The sequence below is a fragment of the Syngnathus typhle genome, linkage group LG3 (genome assembly GCF_033458585.1).
Source record: "Syngnathus typhle isolate RoL2023-S1 ecotype Sweden linkage group LG3, RoL_Styp_1.0, whole genome shotgun sequence".
NCBI classification, from domain to species: domain Eukaryota; kingdom Metazoa; phylum Chordata; class Actinopteri; order Syngnathiformes; family Syngnathidae; genus Syngnathus; species Syngnathus typhle.
Window position 1 is genome coordinate 21,430,034 of NC_083740.1, and position 20,101 is coordinate 21,450,134.

The window sequence follows — 20,101 nt, forward strand, 5'->3', positions numbered from 1 at the left end:
TGCTGTAGAAACAAATGTTGTGGGTTAAATAGCGAAGCTTGTGCTAAGTCAACTTTGGTCAAGTTTATTCATATAACCCTTAATCACAGACAAGTCTCAAAGGGCTTCACATGGCCAAAGTTGACAATTATTCTCAACGTCACGGAAGCAAGACAGTAAATTTAGTTGTATGATTTCAGTTGAACTTTATTCTAGTATTTAACCATGTACTGTACTGTACTGTACTGTACTGTACTGTACTGTACTGTACTGTACTGTACTGTACTGTACTGTACTGTACTGTACTGTACTGTACTGTACTGTACTGTACTGTACTGTACTGTACTGTACTAACGGATAGTCACACGCAAATCCATCCAAGCCCTCATCTTCTGTATCCGAATTAAACAGTTGATGATGTGCACCATTAAACATGTCAAGTTCCCTCTCGTCATTGTCTCATCATTGTCACGTTGCTATTCTGCTAGAATTCCGGCTTTCCAGAAAGCTCTAATTGTGCCTCGTAAGCATGTTTCTGTCGATGCCATTTTATAGGGTCTTAATGCTGTTTGCACAAATGGTTGTATTTATTCATCACTGGTGGGGGAGGTACGTATGTACTCTACGTATTACGTACAGTTCTCTGATTGGTTCAATGCCCTGGTCTACGTATTTTACGTACTACAACGTAATGTTCTCTGATTCGTTCATCTGGTCTCCATATTACGTCTACATCTTCAGACTAGAGTGTCAACAAACAGCTTAAAAAATATGTTGACACCTTTTGAAGAATTGTTTGCCATCTGCCAAACTGCACACCACCCACTAAGCGAGGTATGCATCTTGTAGCACATATATGGAATGCTGGTATAGACTGATATAGAATTGAAGACTTTTTACAAGTCAGAATACTAAAACTTATTGACAGTGTCGCAATCAGTGCATCTTTAAAGAAAACTACAAATACTGGGCCGTAAGCTACTTGAGGTTTACCAACCATATTTCATCTGACAACCATTTATTGTGTGTAGCCCATGGACCACACTTGAACACACTACTGTAATTTTCGGACGATAAGCCGCAACTTTTTTCTCAAATTTTGAACCCTGCGGCTTACAGTCGGTGTGGCTTATCTTTTTTATTTCTGTGATTTTTGTGATGATTTGATCACTTTTATACACTCGTAAAAAGGCTGTGGGCTGTTGTTGTGCGGCACCGCTTTGCTGGGCGGAGGGATATGTGACACCATCACTGGGGAGAAAAGTGGTGTGTTTAATCGCATGTCCATCCCCCAGGCAAATAGTGTCATATAATTCACACAAAGAAGAGACAGAACGAGATCAATACGGACATTACTGAAGAAAGAAAGCTTTTATACACAAGCCGTCATTATGAGGGACATAGGAAAAGCATATGATGCTGCTTTTAAGTTAAAGGCAGTCAATTTGGGCCATTGTTAATGACATCTGTTGTGTCACCCTTTTCTTTCTTTATTTCCCAGTCACATCTACTCTGGAGCTATTTCGTGTAGCACGCTCGTTTAATGTAACTTAGCGCTTCGTGCATGAATAAAATTAGCATGAAAATGCATCATGGAAAATCCTAGGAGAAATGCATAAAAGCGATGACGAAAGAGAGACTGAGAAAGTGTGTGGCGAAGGATATCTAACGCTATTCCAATCAGACACTGAGGAGGAAGACTGATGGTTTCAGTGCACAGGAGGAAGATGACTTTTACTGGCTCTTTTTTCACTTTTACTGGTATGTTTCTTTAAACAGCCTTGTTAGTGCTATGCTACCGTGCTGCTGCTGTGTTACCGCCGCGTCTCAGTGACTTTTACCCGTATGCTTTTTTTTTAAATTCAGCCCTATTAGTACTGTGTCACTTCCGTGTTGCCGCGTCACAGGCAGTGTTTGGTAAGAAATGTTAAGGTATGTTATTAAAACTTTAAAAAGGCTTTCTGTGTACCATATTTCGTTGTAAATAACTCGCGTGCACATGCGGCTTATAGTACGGTGCGGCTTATTTATGGGAAAACCCCCAACATTTTCAGCGATTTTTTGCTGGTGCGGCTTATAGTCAGGTGCGGCTAATAGTCCGGAAATTATATATACGTATATGTATATGTAATGTATATGTAAATAAAGCAGCCTATACACTGTAACAGCAGGACTTCTCATTCAGTTTGTGCACTTACCTGCCAGAATATGAGGCTCAGTCTGATAATGTGTATCCATCCCATTGGCATAGATGACTCTAAGAGAATGATCATTACCCACTTGGTAGCTGTTTCGAAGCTGGTCTGAGGGGGTAGAGAAACACGTAATTACCATATAGACGAGATATATTTCTTAAAAAAAAACGGATTGATTATTATGGTTTTGGTTATAAAAGGAGACAGAAGAATGATAAGACAATGAACAAAGGGGAGTAAAAACAGGTCAATTAATTTCCATTTCCTTATTTGAACCTGCTAATGGAGCACAGAGCAGGTATTACCATCCCGCTGCCTCTTTTAATTAGGTTTCCCTTGACCTCACAGCACTAATGGTGTGTGTTGTGTGTGTGCGCGTGTGTAAATGACCACCAACCTACAAACTATTTCCGTCTTTAAAAACTACAAAAATATTTTTATCATCTGTCATAGCAGATAAACATAAATGGATTCTAGATTCAGAGAAGTAAGATGGCGGCGCGTGCACACGCAGCGGCGTCTCTCTGTCCCGAACGGTGTTTTGTTTTGTCGTTTAATGTGGGTTTGTGCGACAGTTTTATGTGTTCGTCTCGTCGTACTGAGTCGTGCTACAAGTACAGCGGGCTGGTTCTGCTCGACATCGATGAAAGCGAGTTTTGTGGCGTTCTGGACTTTGAAGCGGGGACATTAAATGTGCTCGGTCTGCTTCGTCCTGAGGCGTCGCCGGACTCGCCTGCTATTCCTCCCCCGGTTGGGAAGCGTCGGAAGCGGTGTGCGAGGAGGCTGAAGAGGGGCGAGCGCGGGGGCGTCCGGGCCAGGCTGGCGGCCAACCCAGCTTGCCCGGCCGTGCCTTCCATTCTTCTGGCGAATGTTCGGTCGCTGGGCATCAACATGGAAATCTACGAACCGGACAGTGCGTAACTGCTGTGTGCTCATGTTCACTGGGACTTGGTTGACCGTCAACATTCCGGACTCTGCTGTGCATCTGGAGCGGCTAGCGTGCTATCGGGCGGACCGGGCCATTGTACGAGGGGGAAAGTCGCGAGGAGGTGGGATGTGCGTCTACATTCGTCACGGATGGTGCCGGGACTCTGTGGTGGTATGCGAGCACTGCTCGCCACTGGCGGAGTTTGTGATCTCCAGGCTGTTAGGGTCCGGAACTGTCTCCCCCCTTCTGCGTGGCGTCCTGTACTTTTGCGCTTTGTTCTGACTGTCTGCTGTGCACTCTTGCTCTGTTTTGCTCCTCTTATTTACTGTGTTATTTGTTTATTTATTATTTATTCATCACTCTTATTGGTCATTGTTTGTGCCTTCTTGTTTTTATTTTGCGTTGTTTACTTGTATGTTCTACAAAACATACATGTGTTGTATATCGTGTACTGTGTCTCGTCACCGTGGGATAGGGGAAACGTAATTTCGATTTCTTTGTGTGTCTTGGCATGAAAAGATTGACAATAAAGCAGACTTTGACTTTGACTTTTTGACTTTGTAAAGAAGCACAGCTCATTCGATGGGCAGGGTTTTATTAAGACAAGGGATTTGACAGACGCTTGTGAGTTTTGCAGACGAAGGAAATAGATGTGCCAAACGCTTATTTCCAAAAGAGAGAGGAGCACAGGATGACACACAAGAGCGACAGCAGTCACACTCAGGTGGACTGTTTTGTGTGTAGTTGATGAAACCTGAGAGAGATTTTGATGTTGTTCATTGGTGACAAGAAAGACCACATTCAGACATCATCAGATGATACTACATGATATTATTATGGTGGTGGGAAAAAGGAAGAGTGTAAATGGGGGTAGACCTGAAGACCAAACGATGAAGGTTAACAAAGAAGACATTTTGTGAGTCAAGAAAAGCTTTGTGTTGTCTGGATGAGCTGGCAGATGATTGATCTGATATAGCAGGAGTGATTTGAGAGACCAGTAGGAAATTATTTGATGTTTCTCTGGGCAGACATAAGAAGATAATGAACACCAAACAAGGATATTCAGAAGTGTAGAGGAGAGGAGGATGATGAAGAAGAGATTTGGTAGAAAGAGTGAGGACCACAGACAGGAGTTAAAGAAGAGGATATCAAAGTAGAAGAGGGAGATGCCAAAAGCCCACAGAAAGTACAGTATATGAGTTGTATGAGAGCTTGGACACAAAGGAGGGACAGCATTTTACAGATTGATGAGGCAGAGGGCTCAAGTGGGAAGGCTTAATACGCTCCAAAAAGTGGACGTTTGTGAGCAACAGTTGTGTCAAATCTATGCCCAGAGAATAGAAACCCTGCCACAGTCTAATCAACGGGCGCGTAAACGAGCAAGTTCCCGAGAGCTTGGCCATTTCTCAACGCTTGTCTGTTCTTACGTCATTTTGATATCCTGAAATGTCTTCAGTGGCGCAAAAGTTCTGTTCCAATTGAAAGTACGAATATACCAAGAACGCATGGAATACGCGAATCTTGTTTTTGTCAGATAGCTTAAACCAAGGAAGCATTGGTTACCGTTTTTTTCCGTGTATAGTGCGCCCCCATGTATAATACGCACCCTAAAAATGGCATGCTGATGCTGGAAAAAAGCTTGTACCCATGTATAATACGCACCCAATTTTTATGAATTTAAAAAAAAAAAAAAAAATTTAATTTTTTTTTTAAGTCCCAATGATCGCCACACACGCAGGGAGGCAATGGGTCCCATTTTTATAGTCTTTGGTATGCTGGATGTAATTTTTTTTGTTGGCGTTGATTTCTCCGACTGTGGTAAACGCACCACCGCGCTCCGTGCGCGCACGGGACAGCAAACGAGCAGGTGATCGAGCAAGCCTTGTCTGATACGAGAGCATTGCGGTCGCATGGAGCGTGTTTGAAGTGAACAGCAGAGAAGAAAGGAACAAGGCAAAGTGTTGTGAAATAAAATGCACAGAACGGATGCGCAAGACACGTCAGCTATATAAAGAGCGAGAGTTGTTTTCTTCCTATTAGTTTCAATTCACAGTTTAATTAGCAGTTTCAATCAGCAAATAACAAAATGCGTATTACAGGTAATATTTTATTTCACAACACTTTGCCTTGTTCCTTTGGTCTCTGCTGTTCATCCTAAAACACAAAGGCGCTCTTTAAGCAATGCGACAGTGAGCGCCCGGCGCGCTGCGGTTGCGCGACCGCACCAAATTAAGCTCCCTGCGCAGTGCGCACTGAGGTCCTCTTAAATTTTAGAAAGTACATCAGGACTTTAAAAATATCTTCTAAATTTCAGCGACGGCTCTGTCACAATAATCGACCAGTGCGGTGCAGTTGGGCGGTCGGCAGCGCGCTACGGTTGAGCGTTCTCTCTCGCACTCTCTCTCTCGTTATCTCTCGCTCTCGCACACACGCGCACACACGCACACGCGCACACACGCAAACCGGATATTATACGGAGGCCGCCATTACAGATGCGCAAGACACGTCAGCTATATAAAGAGCGAGAGTTCAGTTCTCTACCTAAATCCGTATTACAGGTAATATTTTATTTCACAACACTTTGCCTTGTTCCTTTCTTCTCTGCTGTTCACTTCAAACACGCTCCATGCGACCGCAATGCTCTCGTATCAGACAAGGCTTGCTCGATCACCTGCTCGTTTGCTGTCTGTCACAATGTACCCTACACAAATCCGAAACATTTGTTGCGGCTCCGAGTCACGACGAGGGGCAAGTTTTGGTTTCCAAGGGTGGTTTTATTCCTCTTCAACGTCTCTCCCATACAGAGCCGCCTCTTTCCCGTGCGTGCACGGAGCGCGGTGGTGCGTTTATGGGCAGTCGGAGAAATCAACGCCAACAAAAAAAAATTACATCCAGCCTAGTTAAGACCATATCAAAGACTATAAAAATGGGACCCATTGCCTCCCTGCGTGTGTGACGATCATTGGGACTTAAAAAAAAAAAACAATAAATAAATAAATTAAAAAAAAAATTTAAAATTTTTTTTGTACCCATGTATAATGCGCACCCCAGATTTTAGGACAATAAATGAGTTAAATTTTGCGCACTATACACGGAAAAAAACGGTAGTTCTTGGAATGGCTTGGCGAGGGAAATATCCCAAGGTGCATTTCATGCTACTACCACAAAACCATGTCACAGAGGGAGGGGAAATTTAAAAAAACAGCTGTTCCAATTTACAAAGAAACTCTCCTTTGGAAAGAACTTCTTATGTGCTTAGGAAGACCATACTTGGTGTGTTCACAAGACCGTTCTCAGCGTTCAATTTGAGAAATGGTCCTTGTTTACCTGCTTGTTCGGTTCAATAGAAGCACCCGTGGCTCTAAAGCCAAACTAAGGCAGCCTTTTCACATTGTGGACTTGAATTTTATACCTCTCGACACATTAAAGTTGTAAAGTGGTTTCATGCCAACAAAGAGCACCACATGGAACAGTGGGATATCAGGTAAAGGAGCTGCCGGCTAGGAGATAGTAGGATATTTATGGATATGGTGACTCGCAGATTGCTTTATTTGCAACTGCAGATCGAGAACAACAATGAGGGATGGAAGCGGCGATTTGGGTTAAGAACAAAACGAAAAAAAGTCCTGTATTCACTTCAATATTTTAGTCCCAAGGGATATTCTTACTCAATTTGTAATACCATCTGATTACAATTGAAAATATTAACAGATGTATTCCTAAAATCCTACCTTTACCTCATACTTTCATTTTATTATAGTTCACAATTAATTGAATTATATTGCCTAAAATGCAACATACTCTAATCGTTCATTGTTTACAAAGCTCATAAAACAGCTCATAGAACTTTGCAGACTAGCTTCATACTGAACCAGTGCGAGATTAAATCATAAACAATGTATATGTATCGATGCAGGGGAACACTTCATGAGTCAATGGTGTTGAATAACTTATTACATCCCAATCAATACTGCCCTGCTGTGTTTGTCTCACACTCTGGGTAGACATAACGTGAACTAAAACAAATTACTGCTGGCCACACATGACCTTGGTTAAACTGGCTCATTAGTTCATATTGAACCAGGGTATGCAAAATGTATGATTTGCCTCCTTGTTCAAGCATAACATGACATACTGTGTAATGTTGACAAATCCTCAGTCTTTTTTTTTAAAGAGCGAACAAGAGTGTTTTTAAAGCAAAACCTACCCTACAATTTGAGAAAATCTGAGGTGCTGTTGATGAAAGCAAGTGGGTTAGGGTTAGTGTTTAGTAGTAAGTGTGAGGGAGGCAAAAGGGATTTTGGTACGTTACAGTAGTTTACAGCAAAACAAAGCAGAAAAGAACTGAGGTACAAAATGTTTCATGTGAAGCTTATATTGTTACTGTTATTTCTCTTGTTACTGTTATTTCTCTTAAAGATTTGAAGTGACTATTCCCATTATTTTCAGCTTTTTGTCGATAATGTATTATAGTATTCTGTCATTGTCATCATTAAATCCAAAAAAGAAGACTGCTCAATACAGGTGATGAAAGCAATTCTGAAATATCCTCCTACAGCGCCATTGCTAAGAAGATTAAATACTTGCCAAGTTATCCATCCATTTTCTGTACCGCTTGTCCCCACTGAGGTCGCGGGCGTGCTGGAGCCTATCCCAGCAGTCATCGGGCAGTAGGCAGGGGACACCCTTAACCGGTTGTCAGCCAATTGCAAGGCAGACAGAGATGAACAACCACCCACACTCACACCTACGGGTTATTTGGAGTGCTCAATTGGCCTACCAAGCATGTTTTTTGGGATGTGGGAGAAAACGGAGTGCCTGGAGAAAACCCACGCGGGGACGGGGAGAACACGCAAACTCCACACAGGGAGGGCCGGAGGCGGAATCGAACCCGCACCATCTGAACTGTGAGGCGGACGTGATCCACCGAGCTAACCGGTGTACCACCGTGCCACCTACTTGCCAAGTTATGTTATTTTAATTCAACCAATTACCTCAGTTAAAGACGCAGCATTTGTGTTCAAAATGTATGCAATACAATACACATGATTTAAGACTGCAACACCAAGCTCTCAAATTTAAGCTCTTACCCTGCACCAGAGTATAGAATGAGTCGATAGATGACAGGTTGGTCGTTATGGAAACATCCTCGTCCCTCCCTGACGTCTCAATATCCACAGCAACTGCCCCTGATGACATGTCGCCGTGGAGATTGGTAACCATGCCAGTGGGGAAGGTTACATTAGTCAAACGACCCTCACTGTCATAACTGTAGGTAAAGTGAAGAGGAAAAGGGGGGGAATTGGGATATGGCAAATTAGTTTACATGATCTAAAAATATCCATGGCCACAGCAGGAGGCAGTGGTTGGAAATTAATGAAATCAGAGAAGTCGTATTTAAAGCAAATCTATACAGTTTTTCCTTGTGTTCACCACAAATACAAATAAAAATATATACTTACTCATAGAAAGTAGTCCATCCAATTTGGATGCTTTTGGTCGCTAGTAAGCCACTGTTGCCATGGTAACTAAACAAGACCAGCTCTTGACCCTGGGCTGTGAGAGACTTCAGACCCCCATTTGTTCCAATGGTCAGCCAGATGACCTTATACATAGAATCGTGGGCACAGGCATACATGGGGTTTGTGTACAATCTCTTGATAGTTTTATGGCCAGATACAACACCCTATTTGATTTGATTTGATTTGATATTTCAAAAGACAGCTCAGTTGTTTATCTTTGTGTTAGGTCTTAACTCACCTGATTGTCTGGCGCAACCACACGTACAGGCATCCTGTTGGTATCTCTACGTATACGGAGTGTGTTACCGCTGCTGTCAGTCACTGCTGTTAAATCCTCCTCATTGCTTTAAAAAAAAAAAACATCAACATGGTAAATTATGTGACTGACAGGGGGAAGGATGGGGAGCAAAAGCTTACAAATCTCATATCCCACACCAACCTGTAGCTAAAATTGTATTTATAGTCTCCAGTGACTAGGGATAGTGTGAATTGGTGCGTTCCATTCAAGTCAAACACATAGAGCTCCTGGGAGGCTGGAGAGGCCACTTCATAATAGCTAGGACCAGATGCTAAAGAGCCTGAGGACACACATACATTAAAGTGTTTATTTTGAACCCTTGACCTGAGGCATTGGTTAATGCACAACACTATTTGTATAAAAAATGCTTACACACATTTGAGGTAACATCTTTACCTAATGGCACCCATCGTTGTGCTAAGTTGGAATGTAATTGTCCAGTCAACAAATTCAATTCAATTAAATGATATACCAGTAAGTGGTTGGTTCCGCCGGATTGCTCGAATGCGAATATTTCCTAGATCGGCCACGTACAGAGTCCCATCCGGGGATACCACCAAAGAGGAAGGACAATTAAGTCGTGCGTCTTTTGCATAACCATCTCCTGTTTGGTAACAGTCACAGCTGGCATCATTCTGTAGCAAATAAATGAGACAGGATGTGAGACAGATGGTCATCATTAACATTATAACTAAAACTTTTGGAAATTACATTGTACAGCAATCTAGAAAAGAAATGAGAAATTGGGTGATTTAAGTACCTTGCAGTCACAATCAGATGGTGCTCCGGCAACATAGGTAATTTCTCCATCAGTTGAGACCTGGGAACAAGTAGATAAAATAGTGAGGGAAATCAAAGTCTGGGTGGACCGATATCTGAGGGATTAAAACATTTTTTTAGAAATAGTGTCAATGTGGGGGAGGTTCACAGGGCCCTCCAACATGCTTAGGACCACCAGATAATCCCCTCCACCCCACAGGTTGAAGATTACCTGTCGAATGCGATGGATTTCTTTCTCGTCTGTCTCTGTGATGTACAGAATGCCATTGTAGGACAAGGAAATGGCTGTTGCTCCCTCTAGCATGGTCTGAACAGCTTTTTTTCCCATAGTGTATTCAATACCAGGTACTTGGCAGTGCATGGGACGGCCTGCCACGATACGAACCTGAACACACACCCAAACAGTATTCCTTAATGACATAGTTAATTACATTAATGGATCTTGGTGTTTTCTTTTTCACTGAGGAGGAAAGAAAAAGGCACCACAGAATATGTCACAAAGTATTAGGAATGTACATACAGACAATACCTGTCTATCTTCAGTGATCTGCAGCACAACATTGTTGTCCAAAACATAGATGGAGTTATCCATGGGACTGATTGCTAGATCAGTGGGCCATTCCAAACGAACCTGGATGTAGAGGTAACAAGGTGGAGAGTTTTATCTCAGACAAACTATCACACGTTTATGACACGTTCTTCCCAGAAATACAGCATGTATATAGCAGGCACGTGCACTCATAGGAGGCAGGTGAGGCAGTGCCTCACCTTGCCACCAGGGGCGGTAAGGGGCTCAACATGGTTTCCTCAGGTGTCAGCACAAGTTGTTAAAAAAAGAATAGTATAATAAAACATAATATAATATCTGTCCTGTGGTCTATGCTTTTAATGCAATTTTGGTGTGTTTTCTATACATTTGGATCATTTTCATAGTCAAAATAACAACTTATTGTTCAAATAACAACGGGAGACGAGAATCATGGAGGCTGAGGCAGTGACAGGTGGTGCCTCTCAGGGCGTGCGTGTGAGAGTGTGCACCACTCACACACTGTACTGAGCGCGTGCAAACGGCGCGTGCTTGCAGTCAGCGCGAAAATACAGGCGTTGAGGCAGCCAGTACTTTTGCCTCAAAGATGGGGCGATAGTGAGCCTGCGGCTAATAGTTCACGACAAGGGTAAATGCGAGAGTAAATTAAGAAGAAAAAAAAAAAATACAACATTCGGTGCTAACGCGTTGCTATTTGGCTTTATTTTCCCTGAAAATGGAGGATATAATGTCCAAAACAAGACATTTTTCAAAACTTGACTTTCAGTAAAAGCAAGAAATCATAAGTAAGGGAAGACCAACGGCAGATTTGCGAGGATTAATTCAAACTACAAGCCTCCCGGGACGGACTACAACACGTTCGTTTCAAAAGGATTGGTACTCTAAAAAAGACTGGCTTTGTGGTTGTGCTGCAAATAATCGACTATATTGCTTTCCCTGTCATTGAGATCTTCGTCCAGAAAGACAGGAGAATTGACTTCATTTACAAGTAAAGGTAAGAATACTGCAGTGATGTGTTTAAATGTACAGTGGTGTGTTTAAAATGTTAGTAAATTTAATCAAGACTGGGATAACAACCATGTATACATGTAAATCTGACTTGTGACTCACAGTACGTTTGTAAATCTGACCCTGAGTCAGTGCCTCACCAACCCCAACCCTCACCGCACATCACTGGTATTTAGAGTGCACAATGGAGCAGTGTTTGGAAACTGTCACCTCACATCTTAAAGTTTCTCAGGGCAAAAGAGGAGTTTTCAAATTCTCCATGTACCTGTTTGGGTTATCTCCATGGTACTCTGTTTTCTTCCCAAAGACTGAAAACCGCAAAAGCCATGCAAGCGCAGTTAATTCTACACGACAGATGTGAAAAGTTGACTATGTACGTACAATTATTTTAATATACTTGCATAGTATTGTTTTTGTTTTTTATCTCCGTTATATGACTACCGTATTTTCCGCACTATTAGGCGCACTTAAAAACTTAAAATTTACTCAAAAAAACACAGTGCGCCTTATAATGCAGAGCGCCTTATATATGGCTCAATTGATGAATTTGTTGATCCATACTGGTTGTACACAGCGCTCTGCACAAAACGTTTCAGTACGTTTTAGTACGAATAGTACATTACAAGGTCGCATCGCTTCCCAGCATTACGGCAACCGTGGTCAGGGGGCGTCACTGAATAGCTGCTGTACCCGCAAGGCTATTTCATTTAAAAATAGGCTGTTCGGCTAATGTTTTCGAGTACGTTTACGGATCAATATCCAACGGAATCATAAATAAGCAGCACCAATGTGTTAAATCAGTCTTTAAGTTGGTTCCGATCACTTTTATGGGAGAGTGTTTGAGAAACCTGATTGTTTACAGAGGGCTGCCACGACACTTTGCTGAGGCTCATGGGAATCTGCGAGCTGAGGCTCATGGGAGTTTGCAGGTGGCTAATGGTATAATGATAACTGCTATACGCACGAGGCTATTTCATCTCAAAATAGGCTGCTCCGTTAATGTTTCGAGTAAATTTACGGATCGATGTAGAAGGGAAACATAAGTAAGCAGTACCAATGTGTTAGATCGAACTTTAGTATGTTCCGATCATTTTATAGGAGATCGTGTGAGAAACGCGATTGTTTACAGAGGGCTGCCACGACGCTTTGCTGAGGCTCATGGGAGTCTGAGAGCTGAGGCTCATGGGAGTTTGCGGGTGGCTAATGCTATAATGATAGCTGCTATACGCGCGAAACTATATCATCTCAAAATAGGCTGCTCCGTTAATGTTTCGAGTAAATTTACGGATCGATATGGAAGGGAAACATAAGTAAGCAGTACCAATGTGTTAGATCGTACTTTATTCAGTTCCGATCATTTTATACGAGATAGTTTGAGAAACGCGATTGTTTACAAGGGCTCATTGGTTATTGGCTAGTACATGCATACCACAACCCTAGCCAACCTCAGTTTGTTGCAGTATAACTTCTATTTCATGCGCCTTTTAATCCGGTGCGCCCTATGCCCTAACACACCAACACACCAACCAAGCAACACACCAACACACCAACCAATCCTGCCGCTCAACCGACTGACCGTGTATCATCCCTTTAACTAACCGACAAGTCCACCGTGTGTAGTTTAGAGCTCTAAACGTCCGCAGTGGACAAGCTGCTAAGAAATGGTTGGATTGAATCCTCAGTTGTATACTTCAAAAACTATTTTGCCAATAAGGGGTGTGATTGACGTTTTAAGGCTTGATTTGTGTTCAATTCAGAATTGTTGTATTAGAATGGAAATAACCTCGATTCAACTCAAGTGCATTTATAGAGCACTTTAAAATAACGTGTCACGTACTGGCGCCACCTGTGACAGGACCACGCCCCCCTATCAGCGGAATCGCCGCCACCTGCCACAGCCTCATGGACAGCGCTATATTAACGCCACCAGCGCAGACCCGATTGTCCGCCTGTCCCGTGATGTTGTTTCGCTCTCCGGTCCACGACAATCTGACGTCCGTGAAGAATTAGAAGATACAGAAGAACCGCTTGTTTTTCCAAGCCGATCGCCGATCCAGCGCCGGCTCCAGCTTCGCCCACCCACCTCAATAAAGGTCTCTATCGTTACGCACTTGGCTGTAGTCTCCACTTCCTTATAGTACAGACGGACCATCGCTATGCAGCCAGCGAACGAAGATACGGCATTCGCCCGGCTGGAGCGAGCCGAGACCGCCATTAGCAGCCTATCCGCCGACATCCGGAATCTAATCGAAGTGGGCCAACGGCAACAGCAACAGCAGCAGGAAATGGCCCAAGCCCTCCAGAGTTTGTCGGTGGCTGCGCCCCCGGCTGTCACGGCACCCCCGCCCCAGGAGGCTCGCGGACGTTCCGGAGCCCCGCCTCGGCAACATTGAAAGATTCAGCGGAGATCCCAAACACGTGAGGGCGTTCGTGACTAACTGCCGTATAATGTTTGATCTCCAGCCCGTCACGTTTGCATCGGAGGCTGCCAAAGTCGGGTTCGCCCTAACCCACCTCACGGACAAGGCGCGGCTGTGGGGGCTGGCCGAATACGAGAGGGGGGCCCCGGCTTGTGACACGTTCGACGCATTCGCAGAGGAATTGCTCTGCTTGTTCGACCTGGGCTCTGCCGCCGAAGACGCCGCCGAGGAACTCGCGACGCTGTGTCAAGGTAGCCGATCGGTCGCAGATTACGCCCTCAAGTTCCGAACCCTGGCCGGCAGCAGCGGGTGGAATGAGCCGGCGCTCGTCAGCACATTCCTCAACGGTCTCGCCGAGTACATGAAGGACGAGCTAGTTTCCCGCGATCGGCCGCGAACCCTGAATGACGCAATGAACTTGGCGGCCCGAGTAGACCGGCGGATCCGGACGCGGCGGCGCAATCGGGAGGTCCCTGCGAAACCCGCCAACCGCACCACCCGCCGATCCCATGGATCTGGGTGGGGGGATCCGCGTGAGCTCGACCAGCACAGGCTCTCCCAGTCCCAGTACGCTCACGTTCCAGGCACGTGTCCAGCTCGCGGCGGGCGACCGGAACGTGGCTGCTCTGGTGGATTCTGGGGCGGAGGGTAACCTCATGGACAGTTGCCTGGCACGCCAGTGGGGGATCAAATTCCTGCCTCTGAGCCCGCCCATTCCCGCACGCGCCATCGATTGCCGTCTGATCGGCGAGGTGGCCTTCGTGACAGAGCCAGTCAAGGTACTGCTCTCCGGCAATCACCACGAGACCATCCAGTTTTTTCTTCTTCCCCTCCCAGGACAGCAGCTCATCCTGGGGCACCCTTGGCTGCGGCACCACAACCCGGTACTGGACTGGGAGGTGGGGGTGGTTTGGCAGTGGAGCGAACGCTGCCATCGGACGTGCCTGAGGGCGGCCACCAGCCCGCTCAGTGGAGCCCCGCCCAGGGACAGCCCCGACCTCTCTACCGTACCGGTGGTTTATCATGAACTCAAAGAAGTTTTTAGTAAGGCCAAGCCCACCTCCCTTCCTCCCCACCGGTCTTACGATTGCGCCATCGACCTGCTGCCCGGCACCTTCCCCCCCAAGGGACGCGTCTACTCCCTGTCCGCTCCTGAGCGCCAGGCCATGGAGGAATACATCCGGGAGTCCCTGGCGGCCGGCATCATACGGCCGTCCTCATCACCTGCGAGAGCGGGGCTCTTCTTCTTGGAGAAGGAGGGCACGCTCCGCCCGTGCATCGACTACCGGGGAATAAACGCGATATAACCGTTAAGAACCGATACCCCCTGCCTCTTCTGTCTTCCGCCTTTGAGTGCCTTCAGGGTGCCACCGTCTTCACTAAGCTGGATCTTCGCAACGCCTACCACCGCGTTTTAGGAGCTCAAAAGGAGGTTCACGTCCGCTCCCATCCTCCGAGTCCCCGATCCTGACCGGCAGTTCGTGGTCGAGGTGGACGCCTCGAACGTGGGTGTTGGGGCGGTGCTGTCCTCCGAGCGGAACTATGACATCGGCAACCGGGAGCTCCTCGCCATCAAGTTGGCCTTGGAGGAATAGCGGCATTGGCTGGAGGGCGCCACCACGCCGTTCATCGTCTGGACCGACTACCGCAACCTGGAGTACCTGAGATCGGCCAAGAGGCTGAAGGCGAGGCAAGCAAGATGGGCTCTGTTCTTTGACTGGTTTGAGTTCTCCCTCTCTCCTACAGGCCGGGTTCCCGCAACGCGAAGGCGGATGCCCTGTCGCGTTTGTTTCCTGGCGGGGAGGAGGGGCGGGGTCCGCCTCCCACTATTCTCCCGAGCTCGGTGCGGGTGGCGGCGCTGTCATGGGAGATTGAACGCCAAGTGGAAGCCGCATCATGCGATCAACCCGGCCTCAGCAACTGCCCGGAAGGTCGCCTGTTCGTCCCTGAGGGCCTGCGCTCGTCCGTGCTGCAATGGGTACACGACTCACGCCTGGCCTGTCATCCCGGAGCTGCGCGCACGAGGTACGTGGTGGCGCAGCGTTTCTGGTGGCCCACCTGGCAAGTGGACATCAGCGATTACGTCAGAGCCTGCTCAATATGTAACCGCTGTAAGACCTCCACTCGTCCTCCGGCCGGGCTGCTCCAACCCTTGCCGGTTCCCCGGCGTCCCTGGTCTCACCTGTCCATCGACTTTGGCACGGGCCTTCCCCACTCGGAGGGGAACACGGTGGTCCTCACGGTGGTGGACCGGTTCAGCAAAATGACGCACTTCATTCCCCTGCCTAAGCTTCCGTCCGCGAAGCAGACTGCGTCCATCATGGTGCGGGAGGTGTTTCGTCACCATGGCCTCCCACAGGACATCGTGTCGGACCGTGGCCCGCAGTTCGCGTCCACCTTCTGGGCGGAGTTCTGCCGACTCCTCGGCGCTACGGCCAGCCTCTCGTCGGGGTTTCACCCTCAGTCCAACGGTCAAGCGGAGCATCTGAACCAGGAGCTGGGCAGGTCCCTCCGATGCATGGCTGCCGGGGACCAGCGTGGGTGGGTCCAGCAGCTGCCTTGGGTGGAGTACGCCCACAATTCCCTCCCCAGCTCGGCTACGGGACTGTCGCCCTTCCACTGCGTCTTCGGGTACCAGCTGCCCTTGTTCGCCCACCAGGAACGTGAAACGGCGTGCCCGTCGGCCGAGGCTTGTGTCCGCCGTTGTCGTTGTGCCTGGGCAAGAGCCCGGACCGCTCTTCTCCGCTCCGTTTCAGGCTACGCCCGCCAGGCAAACAAGCGCCGGTCGCCGGCCCCGTACAGAGTGGGCCAGCGGGTGTGGCTCTCGACGCAGGATTTGCCGCAGGAAAAGGATTCCCGCAAGCTGGCGCCGTGCTTTGTTGGACCGTTTCCCATCCAGAAAGTGATCAGCCCGTCCGTCTCCTCCTTCCGGAGTCCATGAAGGTACACACCACGTTCCACGTGTCCCGTTTTTGAGAGCGCATTGGCGCCGGCGCCCGTGCCGCCGCCCCAGCTCGTCGAGGGGGGCCCAGTTTACGCCGTCCGCTCCGTGGCTTCCAATACCTGGTGGATTGGGAGGGCTATGACGAAGCCCACCGCTCCTGGGTCCCGAGCCGCTGGATCCTTGACCGTTCGCTCATTGGGGAGTTCCATCGCTACCAACCGGGCCCCCGGCGCGGACGGCCGAGGACGGTTGAGGGGCCCAAAGGTAAGGGCCCGAGGCGGCCTTGTCCGCCGGTGCCGGAGTCTTCTGCCCCCGCGTCCTTCGATCCTGCGTCCGATGAGGAATCGGACGTTTCGACGGAGTACTAACCCCCCCGCCTGGTCGTCCGGGGGGTTGCCTTCCTCTTGTGGGGGGGGGTTCTGTCACGTACTGGCGCCACCTGTGACAGGACCACGTCCCCCTATCAGCGGAATCGCCGCCACCTGCCACAGCCTCATGGACAGCGCTATATCAACGGCGCCAGCGCAGACCCGATTGTCCGTCTGTCCCGTGATGTTGTTTCGCTCTCCGATCCACGACAATCTGACGTCCGTGAAGAATTCGAAGATACAGAAGAACCGCTTGTTTTTCCAAGCCGATGGCCGATCCAGCTTCGCCCACCTTACCCGCAATAAAGGTCTCTATCGTTACGCACTTGGCTGTACTGTCCACTTCTTTACACAACGACTGCATACAAGGTGCTGTACAGGGAGTAAAAATAAGTAATACAACAACAAACAGTTAAAACAATAAATTAATTACAAGAAAGTAAGAAGCACAAACACGATTTTTAAAGATGGAAGCGAGGGGGCTTCCCTACTTTTAGTGGGAAGTTAAAGAGAGGGTTTGGCATTGGAAAGGTTTTGATATCTGGCCTTTGCTTAGTTCTCTGTACTTATAACAGTATCTGGCCCGCTGACCTAAGATACATAGGGGCGAAGGAGTTTAGAGAGAGAGGGTGGGGCAAGATTATTTAAATATTTCAAAACAAATACTAGAATTTTATGAAAAAAACTCAGGGCGTAAAATATACAGGACGTCAGCGTAGGAGTTAAGTGCTCCCTCTTATGAGTACCAGTTAGCAGCATTTTGGACCAACGGAGACAATTGGCGAACTGGCTGTCTCCAAAATGAATTGCATTACAGTAATTCAGCCGAGGTGTAACGAGAACATGAATTACTGCTTTAAAGTGCTGCTTAGAAACGAGAGGCTTTATCTTAGCAATACTCCCAAGAATGAAAGAAGCTGGTCTTAACTACAGCACCAATTCGCCGGTCAATTTTAAAATTCCTATCCAGTTTAACACCCAAAATCGACTGTTGGCTTTAGATAAGGTGCCAGGGGGCCCAAGTCAGAAGGATGTTGTTTATTTTTATTCCATAAATGAAGACTGGAGGTCAACTAGACCCCCAAAATGTAAACATGTCAACATCAATGCACGCTCCTAATTTGAAACTTTGCCTATATCAGCACAGGCTAAACAACCCAGACTTGAGTTTATTAATTTTTTAAAAGCAGAGAATTCCATGCTAAATTGCCTTTTGAACAATCGTGCATGTAAGTGTTACGTCCATCAGATATTTTCACACAAGCCACCTTCGCAAGCAGGAAACGCGCATCTCTGCAACCAGTGCCAATTTCTATATTTATTGGTCAACAACAATATTTTTACACAACAAAGTACATACACTTTGTTACCTGTCTTATGTGCATGCTGGTATCACAGGTCAGAGGTCGTGCAGAAGTCAAGTCATTGCTTCCCAACACTGTGGAGATGATCCCATTGCGATCCACTTTTCTGATCATCGTCCCATCCACAAAGTAGATTAAACCATTTTTGTCAACTGCAATCCCTGTATAGGGTAGAAAAAACATCACCAAATCACAGCATATCATTTAACATTTCTACCATGTAGTACAGGAGTGTCAAACTCATTTTTTTCGCAGGCCGCATTGTAGTCATAGCTTCTTTTGGAGGGCCATTATGACTGTCAACCCAAATAAATGTATGAGCACCTCATATTATATCCAGTAAAAGCTTCAAAATAAACTGACAAATAACTCATTTTCAGATCAGACGAGTAAAAACTCGTCAAATATATAAAAAAAAAAAAATTATTTAAAGTGAAGACAATTTGCAATTCTAGTAATGAAACACGAATTTGATGCACAATTTGTCTTCGCGGGCCACATAAAATGATGTGGCAGGCCGTATCTCGTCCCCGGGCCTTGAGTTTGACATCTGTGATGTACAATGTGAACCATTATCATCGTCATCAGCTCCCTCCAGCCACTCGTGTCTTGTTGTGCTTCTTGTGGTCATGCGGCAAAATAAGCAAACACTTAAATTTATGCTAGGTAATCTTCAACTATTCGATGGCAATGTGCATTTAAGTTTAAATCTGATGGGTCAAATTCAGATAAAAGCATACAATTTTATACAAAAACGATTATCACACCATTGATACTTTTTCCATCATCGTCCCATCCACCATCCAAATTAAACCATTTTTGTAAACTGCAATCCCTGTATAGGGTAGAAAAACCATCACCAAATCACAGCATATCATTTAACATTTCTACCATGTAGTACAGGAGTGTCAAACTCATTTTTTTTCGCGGGCCGCATTGTAGTCATAGCTTCTTTTGGAGGGCCATTATGACTGTCAACCCAAATAAATGTACGAGCACCTCATATTATATCCAGTAAAAGCTTCAAAGCAAACTGACAAATAACTTGTTTTCAGATCAGACTAATGAAAACTCGTCAAATATTAACAAAAAAAGAACATTATTTAAAGTGAAGACAATTTGCAATTCTAGTAATGAAACACGAATTTGATGCACAATTTGTCTTCGCGGGCCACATAAAATGATGTGGCAGGCCGTATCTGGCCCCCGGGCCTTGAGTTTGACACCTGTGATGTAGTATGTGAACCATTATTATCGTCATCAGGTCCCTCCAGCCACTCGTGTCTTGTTGTGCTTCTTGTGTTCATGCGGCAAAATAAGCAAACTTAAATTTATGCTAGGTAATCTTCAACTATTCGATGGCAATGTGCATTTAAGTTTAAATCTGATGGGTCAAATTCAGATAAAAGCATACAATTTTATACAAAAACGATTATCACACCATTGACACTTTTTCCATAAATGGTGCATTTTCCCCATTTTAATTATGATTCATGCTCCTTCATTTTCCCTCTGTGCCTTGTTCATGTCTTCCCTAATAGGTTTTCCTGTCCACCTTTTCTTATCAGACTTTATCCTTGTGCATACCAATTAGACGTGTCTCAATTTACAAACAATTTGACTTAAAAACAGCTCTTCAGAACCCAACATGTTCATAAGTTGAGGGCTACATTGTGAGAGATTGGACAATACAGCCAAATGCAAAGTGAACCAGACTTTATTGTGGAGGGAGAGGGGAACGGTGGAGG

The 20,101-nt window shown here is 46.1% G+C and overlaps 1 protein-coding gene across 7 annotated transcripts in view; it reads right to left on the reverse strand.

The window, feature by feature from the left end:
• Nucleotides 1-20,101, reverse strand: part of LOC133152007 (teneurin-3-like) — a 490,458-nt gene that overhangs the window by 79,073 nt on the left and 391,284 nt on the right. For 4 of the 7 annotated variants that reach the window (XM_061275476.1, XM_061275474.1, XM_061275478.1 and 1 more), the window contains 10 exons: nucleotides 18,360-18,514; nucleotides 10,232-10,333; nucleotides 9,914-10,087; nucleotides 9,683-9,742; nucleotides 9,395-9,557; nucleotides 9,064-9,202; nucleotides 8,863-8,968; nucleotides 8,565-8,707; nucleotides 8,193-8,371; nucleotides 2,178-2,282 (listed from right to left, as the gene is read on the reverse strand). In XM_061275476.1, the coding sequence (XP_061131460.1) occupies nucleotides 2,178-2,282; nucleotides 8,193-8,371; nucleotides 8,565-8,707; nucleotides 8,863-8,968; nucleotides 9,064-9,202; nucleotides 9,395-9,557; nucleotides 9,683-9,742; nucleotides 9,914-10,087; nucleotides 10,232-10,333; nucleotides 18,360-18,514 (1,326 nt within the window). Of the gene's footprint in view, nucleotides 1-2,177; nucleotides 2,283-8,192; nucleotides 8,372-8,564; nucleotides 8,708-8,862; nucleotides 8,969-9,063; nucleotides 9,203-9,394; nucleotides 9,558-9,682; nucleotides 9,743-9,913; nucleotides 10,088-10,222; nucleotides 10,334-18,359; nucleotides 18,515-20,101 lie in introns of all 7 variants that reach the window. The other 3 variants (XM_061275473.1, XM_061275475.1, XM_061275477.1) reach the window with 1 other exon arrangement.